Source organism: Chanodichthys erythropterus, chromosome 16 (assembly GCF_024489055.1).
Source record: "Chanodichthys erythropterus isolate Z2021 chromosome 16, ASM2448905v1, whole genome shotgun sequence".
Classification (NCBI taxonomy): Eukaryota; Metazoa; Chordata; class Actinopteri; order Cypriniformes; family Xenocyprididae; genus Chanodichthys; species Chanodichthys erythropterus.
Genome location: NC_090236.1, coordinates 11,723,876 through 11,749,896, shown reverse-complemented (window position 1 = coordinate 11,749,896; position 26,021 = coordinate 11,723,876). Strand labels below are relative to the sequence as shown.

At 37.1% G+C, this 26,021-nt stretch overlaps 1 protein-coding gene across 2 annotated transcripts in view; it reads left to right on the top strand.

The window, feature by feature from the left end:
* ankrd12 (ankyrin repeat domain 12) overlaps positions 1 to 26,021 on the top strand; it is a 58,619-nt gene that overhangs the window by 27,556 nt on the left and 5,042 nt on the right. Inside the window, exons 2-9 of one of the 2 annotated variants that reach the window (XM_067361972.1) lie at positions 14,908 to 15,021; positions 15,473 to 15,623; positions 17,042 to 17,113; positions 17,689 to 17,835; positions 19,414 to 19,617; positions 20,088 to 20,230; positions 20,436 to 20,583; positions 21,343 to 25,946. In XM_067361972.1, coding sequence (XP_067218073.1) covers positions 14,962 to 15,021; positions 15,473 to 15,623; positions 17,042 to 17,113; positions 17,689 to 17,835; positions 19,414 to 19,617; positions 20,088 to 20,230; positions 20,436 to 20,583; positions 21,343 to 25,946 — 5,529 coding nt within the window. In that variant the 5' untranslated portion in view covers positions 14,908 to 14,961. The remainder of the gene's footprint in view (positions 1 to 14,907; positions 15,022 to 15,472; positions 15,624 to 17,041; positions 17,114 to 17,688; positions 17,836 to 19,413; positions 19,618 to 20,087; positions 20,231 to 20,435; positions 20,584 to 21,342; positions 25,947 to 26,021) is intronic. The other variant, XM_067361973.1, reaches the window with a different exon arrangement.

Below are 26,021 nucleotides of genomic sequence, written 5' to 3'. Positions count from 1 at the left end.
AAGAAAAAAATGTAGGACCTGATTTTAGCAATTGGGAATTGATTTGATCAATGTGAACTCAATGTGAGTTCCTAAAAGTTTAATTGTCTTTTGGTTGACATTATTCAATAGCATGTGCAGTCTATTGACAACCGCTGAAAGTTGTTTAAGAGGTAAAGCAAGTTATTTAATTTTCTTTTAATATTACAAATTATTTGTTTCTCTCTATATAATAAGATTACACAATATATATTCTAATATCAAATAAAATGTTGACACCCAATCCCTTGAATGTGTGAATATGTATATTATACATGTGTATCAGATTTTCATATGTTTTTGTAATTTTGAATTTGAAACTGAGAACACGTTGTCATTTAAAAGGTAAAAAATGTCACATTCTAAAAATTCCCATCGTAAGATGACAAACGTCTCTTTACGATGCGAAAGTGTGACTAGGTCATCGTCTCATTTAGACCCACACACTCTCAGATTAGTGCTTATTCACTACTACTCCATCAAAATACTCATTATATAGCATCCACATGTGTGCTGTGAGAATGTGCTGTGTGTAGAAACTCTATTCTTAGCGTGTCTGTCCTCCTCTGCAGTCACTAGATCAGGTTACCATGTTCCACGCGGCCCTGTTCACATGCTGTCCAACGTGTGTGTGTGTGTGGGGGGGTTTACTTTGGGGACAAATTTGTCTTCATAAGTGAGCTAAATCTAACAAACCTTCTTTTTTGGGAAAGAGCTCATTTACTAATCATAAATAAACAATGTTTTTTTAAAAAGGTCTTTGTTGAAGTGCAGTAGGGGTTTGGGTTAGTCTGTAGTAATTGTAATTACCGTAAACGTTTTTTTATTTAAGGTTGTCCTCATTTAAATAGCAAAGATAGAAATAGAAATGGATATTTTTCTGTAATTAGATGCAACCACTGCATCTGTGGTTCGTATGGACCGGGCCCCATGTGATTCACGCATGTGATTCACTTTAATAGAGTAAAAGTTTATAATTTACTTGCTTATTGTTTTGTCTTGCCACATTCCAGTGCAAGAAGAGGCAAAAGAGCACTTAATTTGGTACTCACGACCTGTAATCTTTGTGTACAGCCTCATACATACAAAACGTGCACACACACAGAGAGGCGTTTTAAATGGATACATAAACACAAAATTGTAATATAACCATCTTGGCAAGTAAACACAGTTGGTTATGTCTTCAGTGAGTGTTAACTGTTGAGAAATAAATTGGATTTGTATCATTATATTGAATATGTGCATTCATTCTTAAAGTTACAGCAGCCTAATATACCTGCTGCTATTTATGTTATTAATGTTAATCAAACAACAAATCACAGCTTTAACAAAGATTAATATAAATTTAATTTATACAGTGAACATTATAGTTTCATTTTACATTTAAACCTTACATTACATTTCTGTACATGAATACTACAGTTAAACCTTACTTTATTTGTAACTTATCTATGCTTAAATTAGTGTAAATTAGGGGAAGAAAATACCTTTGAAACTTTTCTAAAGACAATAAATTCCCTTCAGAGATACATTCATATAAACCCCCACCCTCAATTCAATATTTATATTTTTCTTCCAATATTTTGTGCATCTTGAACAGTGCTCTTGCTGTGCCTGGTACAATATTTTCTGTGCTCTCCTCTTTGCGTCTTTCTTTAGCGTGTCCCATCTCTGGCCTGTGCTAACGTCCTTTTTACAAACTTTGTAATATTTACTCACAAATGACAGTTTGGGAGCGCAAGCCCAGAATAGAGATCGGCCAAAAAAATTGTTCATCTCTGGAATTTAGTTGCCAAACAGTTTATTTAACATATTGATTTAGAAGTCAACAGATATGTGTAAATATGGACTATTTCTATTAGTTTTAATTTAAGTTTTTTTTAAAAATTAGATTAGTTTTTAGTTCCAAATGTAATGGCAATATAAATGAAATTGAAATTAATACTTTTACGTGTACATTATGTAATTAACTGAATTATCTAAAAGTAGTTAGCTAATGCAACATTATTTAAAATGTTCTGTCAAACTTTCTTCCAGTTTTCTGTTCAGAAGAAAAGTATGTATTGTGATTGATAAAATTACGTATAAACTATGAAGAAAAGAATACGAATATTCGTTGTTGTTTTGCACTCTTTTGCTGCGCCCGCTGCAGATTGTCAGAAGAGCATGAAGTAGAATGATTGTGTTGCATAAAGCTTTACTGTCTCTGCTGGATCCATTACTCAGTGTGTTTCCTGATTTTCATTTGTAGCAGCTGTCCGTGACTCATGCACGGGACTTCTGAGAGTGTGTCTTTGCCATTTAAAAGGCCTCTCGCTTTCTTTTTCTCTGTACATTTATACCTAGAAGTGCAGTATGTGTTTAGTATGAGTAGTATGGTAGCATATGCTATTCGAAAGATTTAGCACAACGCCAACTTAGTCCGATGACATCACGCTGTTGTTGCACCACTCTTCACACAAAAACACCTCTCCATCACTCCAAATGCATCACCATGCAGATCTTTAGCACTCAACAGAACTCTGTGACACTTCCTCTGTAAAATATCGAGCAAAAACGCTGTCTATTGTATGCTTCAGACCTATATGGTGTCCAGTTGTTTCCCTTCCAGTAACGTTTCAATTAATCCAAAGCATTTTGAGAAGGTCGTTTCTGGGTCCAGAAGTGAATATGTTCGTGCTAACAGCAGTAATCATGTTGTATATTACAGTATTTATAGACAGACAAAAGCCAGCCCCTTCGTAAGTAAACAGAGGCGGCATTACAGAGATTTGCGTGTGCTGTGATTGCTTTCACTGTGGTCCTCTGTTGTGTATTATGTGTAAACCGTGTGCTTACTGTATCAGACAATAGCTTAAAAATCTATTATGTTCTTTCACACAGTAAATGGAAAATTCTCTCTAACACCAGCATTTCATTTGTCGGGTAATTGTGCGAACTGTAACTTCACACGTTATAGAAACATTGCAGTGGTAGTACTATGGTACAGGGGTTGTATATAATGCTACTTTGAAATATACCATGGCACTGAATGTTTGCTATATTTATACATTGATATTTACAATGTAAATATGGAAAATTTTGATAAAATTACCAAAAAGCACTGGTACTACTATGATACAGAATCTGCAGAGTTTATCCTTATTTGCACTGATTTTAGGGAAAATCTGCAGTATTGTGAATTCACAAAACTTTGTGAATAACAAGCATTCAAGTGGTGGTGTTTGATTTGGTTTGTTTCTGTGGGCCTGCACATGTCAGAAATAAATGTTAAAATTCCTTTATGGGGTAAAAATGAAATGGCTAGTCTTTATATTAATTTTTAAAATGTTGGTCTTATTTTGGAATTTATACACTCTAAAAAAAAATGTGGGGTTTTAAAACAACCCAAGTTGGGTTGAATATGGACAAATCCAGTGACTGGGTTGTTTTAACCAAGCTTTTGGGTTAAATGTTTGCCCAACCTGCTGGGTGGTTTTATTTAACTCAACTATTGTTTAAAATGACTGTATTGCTTGCTTAAAATGAACCCAAAGTATGTTGGAAATTAACATTTATTTTTAAGTTTAATGAATCATAATTAATCAATAAACATGTATTAAATTGCTTATTAATAAATGTTCACCTTTTGATTATTATTGTTGCCTCTAGTAATTATGTGTCTGATTTTTAATTTCCAACCTATTTTTGGGTTCATTTTAAGCCAGACATATAGTACATTTTAAACAATAGTTGGGTTAAATAAAACTGCCCAGCAGGTTTGGCAAACATTTAACCCAACCTCTGAGTTTGTCCGTTTTCAACCCAACTTGGGTTGTTTTTAACCCAGCATTTTTTAGAGTGTACTTTTATAATTCAGTTTTGGATCTGAGAGGGTTGCAGATTATTGCATTGCTCTGTATCGTCTTTAAAATGTCACATGCAGCAGGAGCTCTAAAATATAGCCTGTGTTGTCAATAAAATTCATTATCAGTGACTTACCTGTCCACAATGTAAACAAATTAACCACTTAAAAGATATTTCAAGTTTGCATGCATTGCATTCTTAGTATTGCTGCAAAGGGCACTAGCAGGTAGTATCTTCTACATTCACTTTTATCTTTCAGAGCAGTAATTTGAGCAGAATCCTGCTGAGCCAGTTAATTTCAATTAGTAAAACTAATGTTCTGTTTGTAGGTAGATACCTGAATAATAGCATATCCAATTTAATGACACAAACATCTAAAGGAAACTCTATTGCCCTCTTGAGTACTGAGGCCTGTTAATGAATTTGCTTAATAAAATAACTTTAATGAATTTTTGTGCCGTTAATATTTTTAATATGCATTTTTATAAAAGCAATTAATCAAGTAAGGTGCTGCTGTATTGTACCATGGGGTCGTGTTAAAATGAAGCCGTTTATAACATGCGATGGTTATATTAGAAATGCACTACTGCGTTTCAAGATTTTTTTTTTTTTTTTTTTTTTTAGGGATATTGTCTTGTGATGCATTGCAGAGGTTGAATAGCAGACTGCAGAGCATGCTGTAGCAGCACCTTTATTATTATTAAAAAAAAAAAAAAAAAAAATGGTCCAGGGGTATTTTTCTTTTTGTAGAAATAGCAGATGTGAGCATAAAGGGTTTTGGGATTTTGGACTCTGCTGATAATATATACCATATGCATGTGTGCGGCGTCATACGGGAACTGGCAGAAACCTAACACTGTCCATTTCAAAGATTTTTTTAGTAGCTATAGTCGAGTCACCCTAAGTGATTTGAATTTTCTAGCACATCATGTTCTTTTTGTCTATGATATTCTAGCAAATTTAAAGGGAAAGTTCAGTGGAAAATTACATTTGTCATTTTTCATGATTTACTTGCCCTCATGTTCTTTCTTCATATTTGTTTACATATGCATTACATATATTGCAAAAAAAAATAAAAAATTCCCAACTGGCACATCCAGAACCGGAGAAAGCCACCGTGATAATGTCACCAGAGCTACCTTGAGTATAATTGTTGTTTTGACCTTAATGCCATATCTAAAATCCACGCTGAAGTGTGTCAGAAGAGCGTTCTCCTCCAATGAACATTTTGTAAGACATAAATAGACATATGCACGTTCATAAGATGAAGTGAACATGCACATCACAGCGCTACATGTGCATGTTTTTTTTTTACATTTCTGATTAATAAAATAGTGCCATTCAAGTGTTGACTGCAATTAAATTCATAATGCAACGCAAGAACATGTGGTTGTAATGGGTGCTGTTAGCATTTCAAACAGTTAATGTTGTCCTCTTAACATGTCGGCAAACATTGTCTTAAATGGATGTCTTGTTGTACCTTGATTACATCAAATTATAATGCATACTACACCTTGGCTGTGCCACTCAAATGGTAAAAACAATATATCAGTCGTCCTTTATTTCTCATTCATGTTTGCACCTTCCTGGCCTTTATTTTCATGGCCACCAAGGAAGTGGCACGCATTGCCTCTGCTCTAATTTGTCTTGACTTCTGTCAGGTTTTGTGACTCAGTGTTTCTCCGTTCAAAGAATATTTGGCCATTGGTAAACAGTTTACCTCTAAAGATTTGATTGCAGTTTCCTGTTGTTTGTTTAGCGCTGTACTGCTGGATTACGTTCAGATCTCCAACTGCTGTACTCTAAATATATTTGCACTGATATCAGTGGACAGGACTGATTTACACTATTTGCACGTAAAAAGCAACATGCACATACATCTACAAATACAAGTAGACATTTAGACATTTACTAGAATACAAGAAATACGTTTTTGAAATAATATATTTAATGGTGATATTATTTATAGGCCCTTAAATTGTGCCGATACTAGTAAAATGTATATTTCGAATATTATGTGTTAAATAATGTTCTTAGTTTTTCTTTCTGGTGACTTGGCGGCTCAGACAAAGTCTACAAGAGTTTATGTTGAATTAAATGCCAGATACAGTTTATTGTGTAACCAAAATACCAGGTAAGAAAAATGACAATATTTTGACTCATATATAAACTTAAAACATTTGCTATACCATTTAAGATATTTAGTATGGCCTTAAATTTCATAAAACAATTTTTTTTTAAAGACTTTTTAAGGACCTGTGGAGACTCTTTGTATTCATACACATGCACCTAAATACATTTTACACTTTGTACAGATCTATTTTATTTCCAAATGCGAGTGAAATATGTGATCCTTGATCCTTGACTTACCACATTAATATAGAACTAAAACGATATCCAATATTGGAATAATCCAGTGTATAATATTCTTTCTTCTTCCCTTTTTCCCCTTTTCTAAAGCCATTCCTGTAGTTTATTTGTCCGTGTCGGGGTCAAGAGGACACACAAAGCCGTAATGCTGCCCTGTGTAGACGTGGTGATGCCACACTGGGTGGTTTGTTGGTCGGGCTGGTGGGAGAATAAATCAGCCCTGTCAGTCGTTCCACTGCCGGTGTCCCAGTAGAGACGGCAGTCCGAGGTCACACGCTGGAGGGTTTCGAGCGCTCTGTTTGTGTTTCCATTCACTGGCTCCAGCCCCTGTCTTTCTGTGTGCCTGTTTTTGCCTTCGTCTCGTGTCTCGGAGGCAGGAATAAACCTAGTCATTTGCCTCCCCAAAGTTCACTGAAAATAGTTGGCAGTTTGCATGCACTGGTACAATCCTCCATCCGTGTACTTCCAGAATAACCTTGATTTTGTTATTTTGTGACTCGGGTGATGTAAACAACATATTGTAATTGTGACTGCGGAGTTCGTTTCTGGGGCAGAAATCTGTCTTTGCCTCCTTAGAGTGTTTGACGTCTCTCCGTGATGCTAGGCTAGGCCTGTGAATGTGAGGGATTTCATGATAACAAAGGACTTCAGAAGGAATAAACCCATGAAATATTAATGTTGACGACTACCTAGAGTGCACACTAAACAATGAACACTGTTTCCTGGTGTTGAATTTTTCATTTTTGGGTTCCGCTGTGGAGTTGGGTGAAATCTCAAACGGATGATGTTAGACATGGGAAGGTGATGACTTTAGTATAGTTTTGCTTTGGGAAAATACACAAGAAGTAAAACTAACTGTCTAATGCAACCTCTTCAGTGCACATTATTTCAAATGCAGGATAATAATGTATGCTGCCTTTTTAAACAACTTGTTGTTAATATGGTATTATGTTTATTGGTTAATATTTATGCGTTTGAGAGTCTTAAATGTTGATTTTGAGTGCTACTTCTAATATTGCACGGTGTGAAGCACTTTTACATTCATTTGCTATAATTAAGGCCCATTTTAAAAGGTGATCCTTGAATTAATGTGTTTACTTTTCAGTAAGTGCTTGTCATTTGGTCATTAGGGTGCACTGTTAGGCCTTTATATTTATAAATTAATGTAAAAAATGCAGCTAAATGGAAACTGATTTAGATCTAAAGATTTAGATCTATAGATTACTCAAATGATAAATGTTTAAATGATCGGCATGCATGAATAATGTGCCATGCATCAGGGCTCTATGCTTACATTTCTTTTATTTAAAAAATTTAGGAGCACAGTGAAAAATGTAGGAGCTGCTTCTGATCAATGACAGAAATTAACCTTCCCATTACTCCTTAAAATGACTTGCTTTTTTTTTTCTAACCTTATTAAATGTGTCATCTTTTATGTCAAATTCATGATTTTTTTTTTTTGTGTTAGAATAATAAGACCCAATCAAGAAGAATAAGTGACCAATCAAATGAAATACGGATCAACAAAATTCTTTGCACTGCAGAGGTGGCACAGAAGAACAAAAAGGTGGCATTTAGGTATATTTACAGACTTTAATGAGGCTCAGAAGTGGCATGAATGCATTCAAAGGTGCAATATGTAAGACTTTTGCAGTAAAATATCCTAAAACCACTAGGCCAGTGTTAATATATTTTGTTTACTTGAGTACTTACAACATCCCAAATGTTTCCAACTATTTGTAAATCGTGAGAAAATTAAAATTTTAACCAAGGCTCCGGGACGTGTGAGACGCTTTAATATATTACACATTTTGATAGACAAGGGAACAACTGTTTGGTTACGTTTATAGACAGAAAAATACTTGTTGTTATAGGGCTGGGCGATAAAACGATAACGATATGTATCGCGATAGACACGTGATCGATATCAATAAAAAATGTGTTCGATAAAACGTTCAATATTTTATTCTTCGTCGGAAGAAAACAGCTTGCGAAGCAAGTTTGGTTGCATTAACAAAGGCACTCGCTCTCTCAGCCAATCATGTAACAGTGTCAATTTTGTTTGCGCCATATTGTTGTCTCGTGCTGGTCTGCTGGATTCCTCTTCAGTAACCGGTGACTGATAAGCAGAAAATGAGTGCCGCAGCGAGCAAGGAAATTGTAAATAAAAGAGGAAATGTGTTTATTGTGACTTTAGACTAGGGTGACCACCTGACTATTGATCTGTTGCAGGACAGTAGATGTGATTTTGCGGGACAATGCGGGACACAAGAGACAGATACATTTACAACTATTACGCTATGTAAATATTGATTTACATTTGTTGGCAAACTTGGTATATGCGCCGATTAATGTTTTTGCCGGTGGGTGCCCACACTATAATGTTGCGCTTATGGCAACATTAAATCCTGGAGAGAAGACGATTCTAGATTCACGGCTGCACATGAAGTAGGACAAAAGTTTGAGCGCGCAGATGTGATATCTGAGCGAGAGCGCGTGCGCGTCCAGTTTTGTGCAAGGGAATCCGCCTGTGAGTGGAGAGATTGCTCACGCATTTGATGCGCGCGTTACATTTTTCAATATAATAACGCCATAGAACCCGCATTAAATGAAATATTAACACGAGAAGAAAGTCCTGTCAGAATTTCGCAATTTTGTATTGGTTAAAACATAACATATCTTGTTTTTCTGTAGGTGCTCGACCATTTCCGTGTGTGGCGCTTGATTGCCGCCATTTGTTGGAAATATTTAACATCAGGATGGATGATTACATGCTTTAGATCATCGATCTGGGCAGCTTTGAGCAGCTCTTGAGGTTCTTATCCAGTATGGAAGATGAAATCCTTGCTGGTGCAGTTGTTTACTGACTTTGATGAGGCCTGCTCTTTGCGCTGTCCACTCAGTTGTCATCAGAGGGAAAACCTCTCTCTATGATTGCGCTGGTTGGTTATTTTCACAGCTAGAATATGACAGATGCACAAATAGATTTTTAAATGCTCACAGTTTTTATTATATTTCTTACTGTGGTATTGTAATTTCAGGGATGAAAAAAAATGACAGACATAAATGAAATGCGGGACACTACTTAAGTCTTGCGGGACAAAGCTCCTAATTTCGGGACTGTCCCGCAAAATGCTGAACGGGCGGTCACCCTACTTTAGACTTATGTTTACATTTTAATTATTTGAGTTTTTCATGGTTGTTGACATTTCTGTCTTAATAACTGAGAGGATTATGATCAGAGGAAGGTTAAGTTTAAAATAAAAATGTTTAAATGTAATTTTTCTCCTGGTCCTTATTTTAAATGGGTCATAAAAAATATCAATAATTATTGATATCGACCGATATGAAGCACTGATATCGTGATACAGTTTTCAGACATATCGCCCAGCCCTATGTTGTTATATAGCTCAACACATTTAGTCTTATTGTTTAAACCTAATTTTCTTGATTTTTTTGCGAGTACCATGCCTTTCCACACTATTTTGTGAAGTAGCTAACATAGCATAATCAGATGCAGCTTTATTTTTAGTAACAGTAATACAACATTTTATCCATCATACAATATGTTTTAAAATGAATTGCATGCCATTTATCAACACAAGCCATCCATTATTTATTATGATATTCTAAAATCGATTATTACTAGATCTTACTGCAGTGTGTAACAGTGTCTCACAGCAGCCGTCGAGCGAACGCACAGAGTAACGTTATAACATCATTTTCAACACTCAAATGTATCTAACATGATAAACAGAGCTGCGTTACCTCATACTCATGACCGGAAAAGCGGAAGCGGCACCGGCGATTGTGGCATAATAAAAGTCCCGCTGCTCGCGAGGCGTGTGTTGATCAATCGCTCCATCGGCTCGTTCAGCTCCCACAACACTCGCTCCTGCTCTGCTTCATAGTACAGTAACGTTAATAATCACAACCATGAACATGATTTCTTCCCGAGTCCTATCTCGATTGTTTCCACCGTGAATTGAAGACCACATGTCCCAAGACTCCGCGCTCAATCTTGGCGTCATCAAGCTACGCCTTTGTTTTGAATAGGCCTCTAGCGATCTCTAGCAGACATAAATCTTACATATTGCACTTTTAAATTCATGATAAAATGTTACGAGATTAATGTTTTGAATATAGAAATATTAAATGATTTAAATAACTGAAATGATACTTTAAAAATGAAACTAAAATCGCCAGTAGGGGGCGGCGGCAAGTCACTGTCTTTATCACTGAATCATTAATTCAATCAATTCGTTCAAATGGCTGATTCTTTAATGGACAAAGCAAGCAACTGTCTATATGAATGGGTCATTGACTCAATAGATTAGTTTGAAAATGCAGATTCATTCATAAACAAAACACCGGTGTTTGCTTGGAGGTGAGTAGCGGTTCAGCTGTGATTTTTGTTTGGAACTATTTTTGTTGACAAAATGGAGCAAAATCTGACAAAACTGTTCCTAAAATGTAAGTCACTTTATATTAACTTCGTTTATTGCATTGTTGTATAAAATCAATATTACATTTACAAACTCCTTTTATAATCATTATAAAGCTAACTCATCTGTTCATCGCGATGTCACAAACTTCCATTAGAATCAATGAAGCTGTCTACACTGCACTATGAATCTCTTATTTACATAGAGTCTGTACTTTGTTTGTTATAATGAGATGATTCGCAAGCTTTCATAACTCGGCACTGAACAAACGTTTTGAGCGATGAGTGGATTTTAACTTAAAGGTGTCGTAGAACGTCTTTTCAAAAGATTTAATATAAGTCTAAGGTGTCCCCTGAATGTGTCTGTGAAGTTTCAGCTCAAAATACAACATAGATTTTTTTTATATACATTTTTTAACTGCCTATTTTGGGGCATCATTAACTATGCACCGATTCAGGTTGCGGCCCCTTTAAATCGCGCGCTCCCTGCCCTCCCGAGCTCTCGACTATAAATGCAGTTATACAGTGCATAAACAAAGTTCACACAGCTAATATAACCCTCAAATGGATCTTTACAAGATGTTCGTCATGCATACTGCATGCATGCATCGATTCCTGTGAGTATAGTATTTATTTGGATTTTTACATTTGATTCTGAATGAGTTTGAGGCTATGCTCTGTGGCTAACGGGCTAATGCTACACTGTTGGAGAGATTTACAAAGAATGAAGTTGTGTTTATGAATTATACAGACTGCAAGTGTTTAAAAATGAAAATAGCAACAGCTCTTGTCTCTAAGAAACGAAGGTAACTTTAACCGCATTTAACAGTACATTAGCAACATGCTAACGAAACATTTAGAAAGACAATTTACAAATATCATTACAAATATCATGTAATCATGGATCATGTCAGTTATTATTGCTCCATCTGTCATTTTTCGCTGTTGTCCTTGCTTGCTTACCTAGTCTGATGATTCAGCTGTGCAGAGATCCAGACGTTAATACTGGCTGTCCTTGTGTAATGCCTTGAACATGGGCTGGCATATGCTAATATTGGGGTCATACATATTAATGATCCTGACTGTTACGTAACAGTCGGTGTTATGTTGATATTCGTCTGTTTTCTGGAGGTCTTTTAAACAAATGAGATTTATATAAGAAGGAGGAAACAATGGAGTTTGTATGTCATTTCCATGTACTGAACTCTTGTTATTCAACTATGCCGAGGTAAATTACATTTTTGATTCTAGGGCACCTTAAAACGCCTCTGATTGGCCATTGTGTTCAAGAAATCAACAGACAAGTCTGTGATTGGCTACAATTCTCAACACTGCAAAAGCCCATCATCTCTCTACCCTCTCCAGAGTGCAAACACAAATACGCACTGGCGCAAAATCTGTTTGGCCAGTATACTGTTATTAGTTTCAACTGAGGGTGCACCTTCTAGCACTCCTGTAGAGCCAGGCCTGATCGGGTCAGTCAGTGGCACTGGTGCTCCTAAATCATTTTTCACAGTCATTTTCAGCACAAATGCATAAGGTCGCACTGTGAGACATCCAAGTTATGCAAGGTAAATGGTGTAGGAGAATGCTGAAATTTAGGCTATGAAATGTAATTATGGCTATATCAAGATCATATTAAAAAAATGCATAAACAAATGAAATTCACTCGTCATAAAACCTGGGAAATGTTTCAGCCCTGCAACTCTCATTGGCTTTGGTTTGAGCATGATTTAAACTAGCATACTAGTCCCGTTATAACTTGTTCGCAGAGAGTGAAACTTCAGAGACAGATGGATTATTGGGCTTAAAGAGGCTGTGTGGCATGGTTATAAAGCTGTCACAATGAGAGCAGGAAATCTTGTGGTGTGGTTGTAACACATTTGTCCCACACTGATGATGCACACGGATGGTGCAGCTCTTTTCTCCTCACCGCCTCCTCTTTCTCAGAGGGAGTGACTCAGCTAGTTTTAACTCGGTCCCACTGGGTGTCAGGTGTCGTGGAAATGTTCTTTCCCAGGAGCCTCTGCTCCGTGTCATCTGCTTGCATCACGGCAGGGAGGGCGAGTCTATCGGGAAGGTATTGTTTAGGTCTGTGGGTCTCTGCTGATTTGCTTTTCATCCAGAAGAGACCCGGCCGCCAGTGTCAGATGCTCTCTAATAGCTGACTTTCTCATTTGTTGTTTTGAGAAAGAGCAGAACGAACGTAAAGATGAAGCGCTGAAGGCCTTGTGCTCAGCTGCTGGTTTGTGTGAAGCTTGTTTTGATGTGTAAACTCCTCCTTGTTCTTTAGTCTCTTTAGATAGTGTTGATGCAAAAACATATACAGACACATGGTTTACTGTAGTCATAAAGCAACAGTGGAGATGCATAAGATTCGGTCAACTCATATATGACTTCATTGCAGCTATATATAATTGTTTTGTGTATATATCAATGTTTCTGCTACCTTATCCATGAAAATGTGTGTGTGTGTGTGTGTGTGTGTGTGTGTGTGTGTGTGTATATATATATATATATATATAATATTAGGTATAGGTAAATATTGCTGTTCATTACTGTGTATTGTTAAATTAGTGCATATAAATAAATGATTAAATAAATATTCAAATTTTCATTCTTGTCATCTTTTAGTGAACAAAAACTGGATAACATGTCGGTTATTTATTTTATAAAATATCAAGATTGAAACATGACAAATGTATGTCTTTTTTGAGCTGAATCACCTTTCCCTGGTAAAATCATACAGATATAAATGACATAAATCAGAGTGCTGTGGTGTGGTACCACCCTCAGATACTATGGTACCGCCACAGTACTAGCTGTAATCTCTGTCAGACATCACGTGCAGCATGTTTGTGACGTTTTTTGCGATGTAGCTGCAGATATTTTGTAATGCTGGTGTGACACACATGAGCTGTAATCAGTCAAGGATTGAAGCAGGCGAACATAAGCCCTGTTCCCACTGAATGACCTCTGAAACAGGAAAATAAAGCTCACATGCTCACACACACCCGTCTCATTAGACTGCGTTTTACCTTTATGGGTTTTACTGAGTAGTATTTTTGTTCAAGCAGCCAGGATGTTTGTTTATTGGTCATGTAGTTTAAGAACCAATAAGAAACATTAGAATGTGTTTCTTGTATTTCAGTAGACTTTTGTGCTTTCAGTACGTTTTGAATTGACATGTCAAACAGGGTCTCGAACTGCCGAACTATTCCTGACTTGTCTTAACAATTTCAGATCTGAGATTTTGGAGGTGATTGATTGTTGCCGCCTCACAGTTGTTTTCCGTTTCCTGAGGATAACTTTGACAGATTGTCTTAAATGTATTTTTGGCCCCGCAGCTTTTGAATAGGAGTCTCTCTAGTTCTTGAACGAGAGTTTTGGGTTTTTTCCTTCCAGTTCCGTTTCTGCTTTAGTGTCTGGTGGTGGGAAATTTTTATTCTTGGTCCATTAGTGGATTTGCATTGTAAAAATTACTCAGCATTCACAAATGATTTTATTCACTACTAAAACTATATTCACTAATAATCATAATGCTGACAATTAGTCGACCTGCCCATGCCCAATATTGTCTTGTATACAAATTGAATTAGAATCCTTGGCTGACTTGTTTTAGCCAACATTTATTTTATTTATTTTTGTTTGTTTTTTGTTTTGTTTTTTTGTCCCAGATTTTTTTTAGAGTGCAAAAATTATTTATATTTACAAAATACAATTAAGTTGGTCAGTGAAAACACTGGAAATATTTTATTTGTACTTTTGTTATTTAAATGAAGTTTCAAGAGAATTTACAAATTACAGATTCTTGATTTTTATCGCATTATTACAAAATGCAACTTTTCTGGAAATGGGGTTTTATTTGATTTAATTTGATTTAATTTGATTTTTGTTTTGTTTTACTTTACTTTACATCTATGGCTCCAGTATTCACATTAAAACTCCAATCTGGAATTGTACATGTTTCAAATACAGGAGATAAATTGATTAACTGCCAGTTAGTTACTTCTGAAACTTGGCACAGAAGAAAAATATAGTAAATTAGGAATTAAGTTGATATAATTTGCTTCAAGACTAGTATCAGATGCTCATTATTAAAATAATGTAGCATATTTTATGTTAACCAATGTCATACATTCATATTTGTTCATATTTAGTCAAATGTTTCATCACTAAAATACTGTTGTATCAGTTTTTCTAATTTGCATTGTATGTTTGTGTTTCAGGCCCATGATGAAACCTGTGAGCCGTAGCTGCCACAGCTAGTCATAAGATGCACCATGGCCAAACCGGGATCGGACCGAGATGGAGCCATGGTGGAGAAGACAGCGGGGAAGAAGGTGAGTCAGATCATTCCTGAATATCCCACCCAGTTCCTTTTTAGCTCTGTTACTTTTTTAAAAATAAATTATTATTAACAACAACGAAACATTTTTAAGTAATAATAATCATAAAAATTATTCATTAATTAATAACTATTACATTCATAGAAAATATAGATTTATTAGTATTTTATTACTTTAAAAAAAAACAACAATCTGACTTGAGTTTTGTTCTAATTAAAAACTAGTATGATTTACATCTTAAAATTGTGTTTTTGTATCTTATATATGATGAGGACATGGAAATGTACAGCTTGCTAGTAATTTCATTAGGGTCGGCAGTAGCTCTTTTTAGTTTTTATTGTTTAATATTTCATTTAGTTAATTGGACCAGCTCAAAAAAATCTTAATCTTATTTTTAGTGTTCCTCCATTAAATCTCAAGGTGTATGTCTCTGTCTTTCTCTCAGAGTAAAGAGAAAATCTCTCCGTTTGCCAAAACTCCGAAGCTTGATCGGAGTGAAATCCTGGGGAAAGAGGGGAAGTCTAAGTCTTCCATGAAACGGAAGCTCTCCTTCACCGTCAGTCCGCCCCGGAATGAGGAGCGGGACTCTGACACTGGTCAGTTTTGCATTCACTGTGAATGTTCTAGTAGCTTGTATCTGTGCCTCACTGCCGCCTCCTCCTGGTTACTTTTAGGACTTGTTTATATTGGACATGCTGTACAAGAGTTTTTTTTTTTTTGTTTTTTTTTTTAAGGATGTTATGTAACAGTTAAGCCAGCCTCATGAAATACATGGGCGATAGATTGGGTCTCGTTCAAAAACGTAATAGATTTCTCCTCAAATAGAAATTCAGAACATTACAAGCTAATGAAAAAAGGATATTGTCATTACTTACCTTGTCTTTTTTTAGTCGCAGTTCTGTAGTTAGTTGCATCATGTGAAGGCAAATATACTAATACTTTCTTTTCTTACCTATGCAGCTTATAAATAGGAAAATACTACTTAGGATAGTAATATTCATTATAATATTGTCCAAGACCTAATAAGAATATAATAAACTACTTAGAATACCAAAATTATCACATATCATGCTATTATACTGTGCAAAGATGAAAGTTTAACCAATATCTAACCTTATAATGCAATATATGTCCGTGCTGCTGTCAATACTGCTTTGTGTTATTTACACATGAAAATGACAAAGAAAAACGAAGTAATTTAAACTAACATTTTATGTATGTGGTGTTTTGTAATGTAAACCTGATTTTGTCAGATTTGTTAGGAAAAATCTGATATTTTCCTTAGCAAAAATAATCTGAGATGAAGTGCCTTTTAATTTGTATAATATTTAATTGATAAAGAAATAGGCATGGTTAATTAATATTTACCAAATTCTTTGTTGAATTACCTACAAAAATATCTATATTGTGATTATCACCAAAAATATATAACATTTTGGTCATATCGCCTACCCTATAAACCAGTTTTATTTTTGTATTATTTATATACAACAATAGTATTTATCAATATTTTGAATATTTTATTAGTTTCTATATAGTTTTGATTAATTTCAGTTTTAGTCATTTTAGAAACTAAAGCTTAAAAACTAGAAATTTTGCATTGGCATCTAATTGAAATAAAATAAATGTTAGTTTTTCTATATATTATTTGTTTTCTATTTTATTTCAGTTACTGAAAACGTATTTTAATAGTTTTAGTTAACAATAGCAACACTAATATAAAAAACAAATATTAAAGATTTCAGAATTAAGCTTTTGGGAGCTTATGATGTGAATTTCATGTCCTGCTTTTTGGATGGAAATGGATTTAGGTTTGTCATGTCATCTATGGTACTTAATATTCATCGCGGAGTCTTTGAATCCTGTGCTGTGATTTGTCATTTGAGTGAGGGGCGGAGCCTGTGGGTGTAATCAGTGCTCTGCTCTCCCGTCCACCCCTTCCTTCCCATCCACCTCTCGAACCCTGAACCTCCCCCTCCTCCCCCCCTCCCGCCTCTCTGCTTCTGCACTGTAGATGACTCTGACCCCGGGCAGTCGAGCGATGTGTGGGGAGAGAGATTACTTCCTCCCTGCAGGATATACGCAGGTAACTGCCTCCGTTAAAGTCGCCCCACAGCAAACCCTTGCTGTGTCGCACCAACGGTTGCAAACAGTCCGAAGCGTATCACGGTCCAGCGCCATCTTTATTTGTTTCTCTTAATCTGTCTCCGCCTGACCCTCCGTCCAACGCTGGCTGAAACAAATCTAGTTTCCGTAACCGCATGACCTTGTCTGTCTTCTAGCCTTTTTGCATCACTCTTAGAGAGACAGTCTACTTTTGGTTGCATCATTTGATGTCCAGAGACGTCTCGCTTTTGCTTTTCTTATTTTTGTCAGGCGATTTGGTTCAAGGAAGCACACACACTGACACTTTCTGGGTTTAACCGCTGCATCTGTTTTAATGGCATGCCTTTCAATAGCGCACAGAGACTCATGGGAGCAGTGTTAGATGGGTAATGCATGTGTCTTTCAGACTGGAAAGTTTCCATTACAGTTCTTCCAGCTGTTTGTTTAAAGGGCATAAATTGCATCAGACGTTGACGTTTTCAGAAACTGAGATGCATGAATGCAAGAGGAAAGCTGTGCTCATGATCTTTTCATCCTTTTTCATGTTTGCTGCAGACAAAGATGTTCCAGATAAGAAGAAAGTTAAGAAGGAGCCGGGGACTAAGAAGTCGACCCCTGTGAACATTTTGTTTGGCTACCCTTTATCAGAACGAAAGCAAATGGCACTTGTCATGCAGATGACGGCGAGAGACAACAGTCCAGGTAGGAACTGATGAACACGGAGTTTTTTCACCTTTTTCATTTTCATTAGTAGACTGTACGTATCCACTGAATTTTATTTGTTCACGTCAAAAGCCAATATTTACTCAAAAATTATATGGATGTTAAAATGGAGTGTATAAATGTTTACAGTATTTATTACAACAATGTCTCACTAGTGTTATTTTAGTATTATTTATATACAATTACAGTATGTACTAATAGTCTGAATTAGGTACATTTTTATGTTTCCAGTTTTCATTTTAGCTTGTTTTAGTAGTTTGAAATTTGTAGGGCACAGTCACTTGGTATTTTTAAATTTGACCTGACTTTTAGTTGATTGTGATATGAATGTTTATTTATTGTTTTTATGTATGCTTATTGTTTTGTAATGTTTGTATTGTCAAGGTTGGTTTTACTAGGGTTTTACTAGGGTTGCAAACTTAACCTGGGGAATTTTGGAAATATTCCAATTTGGAAACTTATCAGGAATTTATGGGAATTAATTGGAAATTTTGGGAAATTTATAAATATTTATATATAAATTGTATATAAAATGTATCATACACAAACATAAATATAAACATTTTTTTTGTCATAATAACATGAAATGGCATTTATTTATTTTTGAATCCAATTAATTCTAATTTAGTAAATATGTAAAATAAATATATTTTTATTGCAGCAATTGTTATGTGTGTTTAATGTATTTCAGTGTCACATGATCCTTCAGAAATCATTCTAATATGCTGATTTGATACTCAGTTATTGGAAAAACAGTTGTGCTGCTTTATTTTTTTGGGCAGGGATCCTGTGATACTTTCTTCAGGATTCATTAAGGAATAAAAAGTTAAAAAGAACAGCATTTATTTAAAATAGAAATCTTTTCTAACAAAATAAGTCTTTAATATCACTTTTTATCAATTTCACACATCCTTGCTGAATAAAAGTATTAATTTCTTTCAAAAAAGAATGAAAAAAAAAAAAAAAAAACTGACCCCAAACTTTTGAACAGTAGTGTATATTGTTGCAAATGATTTCTATTTTGAATAAATGCTGTTCTTTTAACTTTTTATAAATAAAAGAATCCTGAAAAAAGTATCACAGATTCCAAAAGAATATTAAGCAGCACAACTGAGGAATGTGCAGGGTAAAAATATAACTGAAAATTAAATCTGGATGTTTTAAACAAAGATTATGCTGCAAGATGTTTTTTTCAACTACATTTAAGTTCCCTGCAATTTTGCAAATTCCCTGTTTATTCTCATTAATTAATCTCTATTTAGCTTTAATTTTGTTTTAGTATTTCAACTTTTTTTCACTATTTTATTTCAGTTTCTAGTTTTTCATCAAATATTTATAGTTTAGTTTATTTTAGCTTTATTTCAATTATTGAAGATGTTTTTTATTCATATTTAAGTTTGTGAATCTCTGTCTCTCTTAGTTTATTTATGATCAGTGAGTTATGATATAATTGTTTGTTAGAGCACTTGCTTTCTTTTGTGGTCTAGTCAGGTCAGATTGACAATTCAGATAAACTGCATAACCTTGGCATTCTGGTTAATCGGTTTGTAATCTCAGATACCACACCGAGCCACCCCTCTCAGTCTCCGGCGGTGCAGAAGAAGATCGCTAGCAGCTCATCCTCAAGACAGAAAGACAAAGTGAACAAACGAAATGAGAGAGGGGAGACTCCTCTGCATATGGCCGCCATCAGAGGGGACGTCAAGCAGGTGAAGGAACTTATCAGCCTTGGAGCAGATGTAAATGTCAAAGATTTTGCAGGTAAGACTGTGTTTTATGAACTGTCTGTCATTTATTTTTGTGTATCATGTAATTACTTAATTACTTTGTAACAGTTCAGGGATAATACAATAATAGTCATGGTTTCTACTGTAAAATAAATCAATATTTAAAACTTCCATAAAATGCATATAAATATCAGCTGTCACTATATCTCCCAATAATGTCTTAGTAAGATGATGTTTAAATGCTTAGTTTTATTTTCAAAGTTCTAAGATATGAACAAATAAACCCTCCTCAAAAGTAGGAAGGTTGCTATAAAAGTATAAACTATCAATCAAACAACAGAAGATATGTAGTAGATTGAGTTTTAATAATGTTGATAATTTAGAAGCCTTAGAAATTTCCCTATCAAATATAATACTGTAGGCTTTATAGTATTAAAAAGTTTTCCATTTTTCCTTCCAGTTGTAGATTCTCATGAGCTCAAACTGGTTTGTTCTTTTCTTCAGGTTGGACGCCTCTCCATGAAGCTTGTAACCTTGGTTACTATGATGTGGCGAAGGTTCTGATTGGTGCAGGAGCGGAAGTGAACACGCAAGGATTGGACGATGACACTCCGCTTCATGACGCCTCCAGCAGCGGGCACAAAGATGTGAGTTTTTACTTTAAATGATGACATTTTCAGCTAGTTATCAACCTACATGGATTTTTATTGGTGACACTTGCAGCACACTTTTATTAAACACATTTATTGGCTGATGACGATACACTCAAAATGGACAAATATCTGCTAGCAATTGTGAATCTTTCGGATAATTCACCTGTTTACAATGTCATGTTTTACCAAACTTTCATAGATTGTGAAGCTGCTCTTGCGTCATGGAGGAAATGCCTTCCAGGCCAACAAGAGAGGGGAGAGACCGGTTGATGTTGCTGACTCTCAGGAGCTTGAGCAATTACTCAAGGGAGAGATCCCACTCTCAGAACCAGAAGAGAGCTCTTCAGGTACAGAGACGTTGGCAGGAGATTTGCCAGTGCTGTTGCTATTGGTATTTCTTTTGAACTTTTCTTTTCTTCTGGGTTTAATACAAGCACATTTGCAGCATGCTATCAGACATGCTGACCAATCTCTTACAAAGAGTCCAAGTCAATCAAATCCATTTTCGAAATATTTTTTTATGTTCTCTAGGTAGTTTTATTAATCCATTTGGAGGAACATTTATTTCTATACCTTGCATATATTTTGTGTAATATTTAGTGTATTTTACATCTCTGCATTTTTGTCAGGTGCTTTTATACAAAGTTTTACATTGAGTTCAAGCTATACATTTTTTTATTTTTTATTTTTTTTATTTTCTTGGAATCAATCCCATGACCTTGCCGGTGCTAGTGCCATGCTCTACTGTGTTAACTACAGGAATTTCTTTGATAATTAATTAAATGATTCATTAGTTTTAAGGCAAGCATTGTTTTAATCTTTCTGCAAATGCCCATTCAGTACAAAACAGACTGACAAAAAGTCAAGACTTTTATCTGAACATTGATGCAAAATTCAGATAATTTTTTTCCCTATTTGAAGTCCTAGAGAATTATGAGTCTTAAGTCGAGTTTCAAGTATTTTTTTTTTTATATTCTATTGATTACAGCAAATATGAATTATTTCACTTTAATTACTTAATTTAATTGATTAAAAAATGTTGGTTGAGCCTTTTTATTTAATAGCATTTTATTAATTCCGTTTTTCCATTATTTTGCATGTCACAGAATCAGAGGACCCACCGTCTGTGAATCCATCCAGTGTAGACGAGAACATGGAGTACTCGGATGCTGAAAAGGACTCTGACAGTAAATCGACAACAGTGAAGGCCTCATCATCCATGTCAGGGCTGGATGAATACGAGTTCAAGGATGAGGAAGAGGAGGAAGACCTCAGTAAGGCACTTAACGACCGACACATCTTAAGGCGAGAGCTAAGGCAAAAGGAGAAGGAGGAGAAGGAAAGGAACCACTATGCTTCCAAACAAGGCAGCAAAAGCGACCAGTCAATGCTGGTGTGCAAGTCTGAAAAAACAAAGGTGAGACTCGCCTACTGCAGTTCAGACAGTTCGAGCGATGAAGCCGAGGTGCCGACAGAAAGAAGGAGCTCGCCTACCAGGTCGGCCAGTGTGGATGGTCACAAAACAGACAGTAGATCGAAGAAAGAAAGCTTGACTCTTACGTCAGTGGAGCCAAAAGAAAAAGGTAAACAGAAGAAAAAGAACAAAAGCCAAAGCAAAAACAAGGAGAACCAGGAAGTCCGAGAAGAAGGGAAAGAGAACAGCAAGTCCATTCTCTTTTCTTCGGCGACTGTGTCTGACAATTCTGACAAGGGCGTCAGGGAAGAGGATTCATTCAAAATGTCATTCAGTGCAAAGGATGACACATCGGTCCACCTCTTTCACCTGTCTGTAGTCAAGTCCCCAAAGCTGAACCACAGCCAAACTGACAAACAGACAACCCCACTGAAACAGGAGAACGCTAAGACTTGTGTTTCTATTGGTGATGGATCCTGTCCAGGGGACAGCGTCAAATACAACCACTACACAGAGTCTGACTTCTGCACAGAAGGTTCTAGCAGTAAGAGCTGCAAGCACAAGGAGAAGAGCAAGCATCATCACAAGGAGCTTAACTTGGACAGAGATGATGGCAGTTCCAGTCCTTTCAAAGACAGTAGTCTAAGCAACAGTATAGACAGTTCTGAGGCTGTCTTCAGGAAGACTGACAAAGATGGGAAAGTTGTAAAAAAGCACAAGCTGAAACACAAGGAGAAGGAAAAGTACAGGAAGGAGTATGAGGCCGAGAGGAATCGCCACCGGCAGAAGGAGCCGCGCAAGGACGGACATAGGAACATGGAGTTTGATCGGGAGTTTTGGAAGGAGAACTTCTTCAAAAGTGATGAAAACGAAGATCTCTCAGGCAAATGTGAAATGCTTGCTGGCGGATCTCCTGTAAAGTCCTCAGACTCCTCACCTGTTAAAGAGGAACGAGGGGCGTCAAAAGAGAAACATTCAAGCAGTAGCAGCAGCAAGGACAGGAGGCCAAAAGAGGAGCGAGAAAAGGACAAGACCATTAAAAAAGAGAAAAAAGATGTGCCCCTTAAAGAGGAGCGTGGAAAGGACGGAAAAGGAGATGAAGTTGATGACCGGACTGAGGGTCTTGGCTCTGGCCGAATTCCTGACAGCTCACTGCACAGTTCAGGAGTCAAAGAAGAAGTAGATGATAAACCAATTACTGTCAATTCAGCAGACCAAGATCAGCTGGAGTCTCCAGAGAAGAACTCTCGTGAGAAAACTGATAAGCGACCACCAACAAAGGATCGGGAATCTGAAAAGTCTGACAAGAAACATGCAGATAAAGACAAGAAAGTCAAATCGGAACATTTAACTGACAAGCCTGAACTTCACAACTCTACAGATCGATGGAAAGAAAAGGAGAAATTAACAAATATTTCACATTCACCCAATGATAAGAGCCATAAAGAGAGTGAAAAGCTCAAAGCAACGTCTTTGATGAAAAAGCATGAAGAGAGCAAGAAGAATAAGGACAAGCTTGACAAAAGATCTGAGAAAGAGCACTCTTCTGGTGACCACAAAGACAAAGATAAGACAAGTTCTGAAAAGAAAGGAAAAGCCCCCGAGAAAACCACTGATCATGGAAAATCTGACCGCAGTAAAGAAAAAGAACGGGAAAAAGATTCTGACAAGAGGGACAAAGATTCTGACAAGAGGAAAAAAGAGAAGTCAAAAGAGACCACCCCCTCTTCCTCATCCTACTCCAATCTAAAGTTGTTATTGGAAGAGAAGAAAGGCTACGTTTGTGAGAACAATAAGGTTGTTTCATCTAAATCAAAAGAAGAGGCAACCAAGCCTCCAGAGAAAGACAGAGATAGAAGAGAGAGAGACCGGGAGTCTGAAAGGCATCGGGACCGCGAGCGAGACAGACACAAGGAAAAGGAAAAAGATCGATCCCAGCTGAACAGGGATGGCAAAATTAGCAAGACAAAACCAAGTGAAGTGGACCCCAAATTTAAGGTTGCACCCGCTCTAAAGGATACCCGTCCCAAAGAAAAGAGGTTGGTGAACGATGACCTCATGAAGACCAGCTTTGAACGCATGCTCAGTCTCAAGGACCAGGAAATTGAACTGTGGCACAGGAAGCACTTAGAGAAAATCAAGCAGAAGGAAAGGGAGCGGCTAAAGCAGCGTCCAGGAACTGACCCTGTGAAACAACAGAAAAGCAAGGAAAAAACAAAAACGCCCCCTTCGTCCAGTGAGCCTTGTCTAAACAAGGAACTAACTCGGTCAAAGAGCTCCGAAGCACCAGATGGGCACCGCGAGAAGATCTTGAAAGATGCCACCAGTGGAAGAACGCTCTCAGTAGATGCGAAAACCTTGGGGAAGAATGGTCCAGTAATTGAAAACAGTCTTAATCGATCTCCAAGACCAGAGAGTGAAAAATCTGGACTTATGTCGAGATCAGTATCCATGATTTCTGTGGCAAGTTCAGAAGATTCCTGTCATGCAACCATATTGACACCTAAACCAACTGAATATGATTCTGACATGAACATGGAAGCTTCAGATTCCCAGCCACCTTTCCTGCAGTCTTCCCTCATTTTGCAGTCCTCCAGATCACCTACTGTTCACGATAAAGATACCGGCAGTCTTCCCGAAACTGCTCTCTGCAATCGCACACCATTATCAAGCAGGCATGCCTCCCCATGCTTAAGGGCTATTTTGGATGAAGAAGCCAAGGTGTCACCAGCTGAAACAAGAACAACAGAAGAGTCTCAAATAATCAGCATTGTTTCCCAACCAAGCAGTGAGCAAGCTGCGGTTCATTCAACTGACATTAGCGTGCCTCCTGTTCAGGAAAATCAGAGCAGTCAAAGTCTTACTAGTGCTCTTCCAGAAAGCGAAAGTCTGACTGGTAATGAAGGTGAAGGCGTCACTCCCATTTGTCAAGTTCAACCTTCACCAAACTTGCGAGAGTCTAGTGCAAAAGACCTAGGTAGCCTCAAACAGGCTAACAGTGTGTTTCAGACTCATTTGCAAGAGAAAAGCAGGTCTTGCAACACTAGTAGTCAAATAGAGCATGCAAGTCTGGGTCAGCTTGATGTCCCTGGTGCCGTAATGACGGAGGGATCAAACAAGGAGTCTTCACTAGCTGTTGCATCACAAGTTGCATCATTTCAGTCTTCTCACACACAAAATCCATCTGAAGCCAGTTCACCTTTGCATTCTAGTAGCCAGCAATTGGAAACTGGCTTCATTTCCAGTAGCGAACATACATTGACAGCAGACTCTAGTTTGAGGCCAGAGCAAAGAGAGAAACCCTTAGTTGTTTCTGAGAACAAAGTGGAAAAGAGTGGGGAAAACATCACCAAAACAACTTGGACAAGCACTCCAAGTCCATCTCTTGGTTCATGTAAATCCAGCTCTGAAGAAACTACTAAACCACTGCTGAGAACAACCAGTGTCCAAGAAGATACTGAAAAGGGTGATGCAAGTGTGCAAGACGAAAGTATCTCAAATTTCTCCAGTGAGCCATTGGTTACAGTTGACGCTCAGCCAGAAAAACACGAGCAAGGCTTTCATGCAGCTTCAGTGACAAATGTGTCTCGCTGTGCCAGTCCAGAAAGGGTCCCTGAAGACCCCATGGAGCTGTCTGAAGATGTTTCGGACAAGAACCGAATCACAGAAATGGATGGGGCGAAAGTCCTGTCCTCAGAAGAAGGTGCAACGACACAAGCTGTATCTGAAAGTAAGGCTGATGCAGAGACATCAGACCAACTTGCTGTCGAGGAGAAGCCTGCGAAATCTGACCTTCAGACTAATGTAGAACAGGGTCAGAGCAGTGCTACTGTCCAGTCCGATCATCAGGCAGAGCTGCCCAGTGGAGCGACCTCAGGAAGTTCCTCCCCGATATCTATCGTGGACAGAGATTCAGATACATCTGGGGCCAGAGCCAAAGTCCGACTCCTTGATGAAGAAGCTGATATACAGGTGACCCATCCAAGGAAACGAAAGATGCATAGGGTTTCAGCTCCCACCCAAATGAACCTTACGGCTCAGCAGGTCAAAGAAAAGGCGCAACAGTCCTTAGCTGCAATTGTAGATGCATTGAAGCTTGAAGAGATCCAGCCTTACCAGACCGAGAGAGCAAACCCATATTATGAGTACTTGCACATTCGCAAGAAGATTGAGGAGAAGAGGAAAGTGCTTTGTAGTGTCATTCCTCAAGCACCTCAGTACTACGACGAGTATGTGACATTCAATGGGTCCTATCTGCTGGATGGAAACCCTCTCAGCAAGCTCTGCATCCCAACGGTAAGCTGGTCACCACTTCCATTCTGTGAAAGTCATGATTGGAACACATTTTTAGTCTAAGAACTATAAAACGAA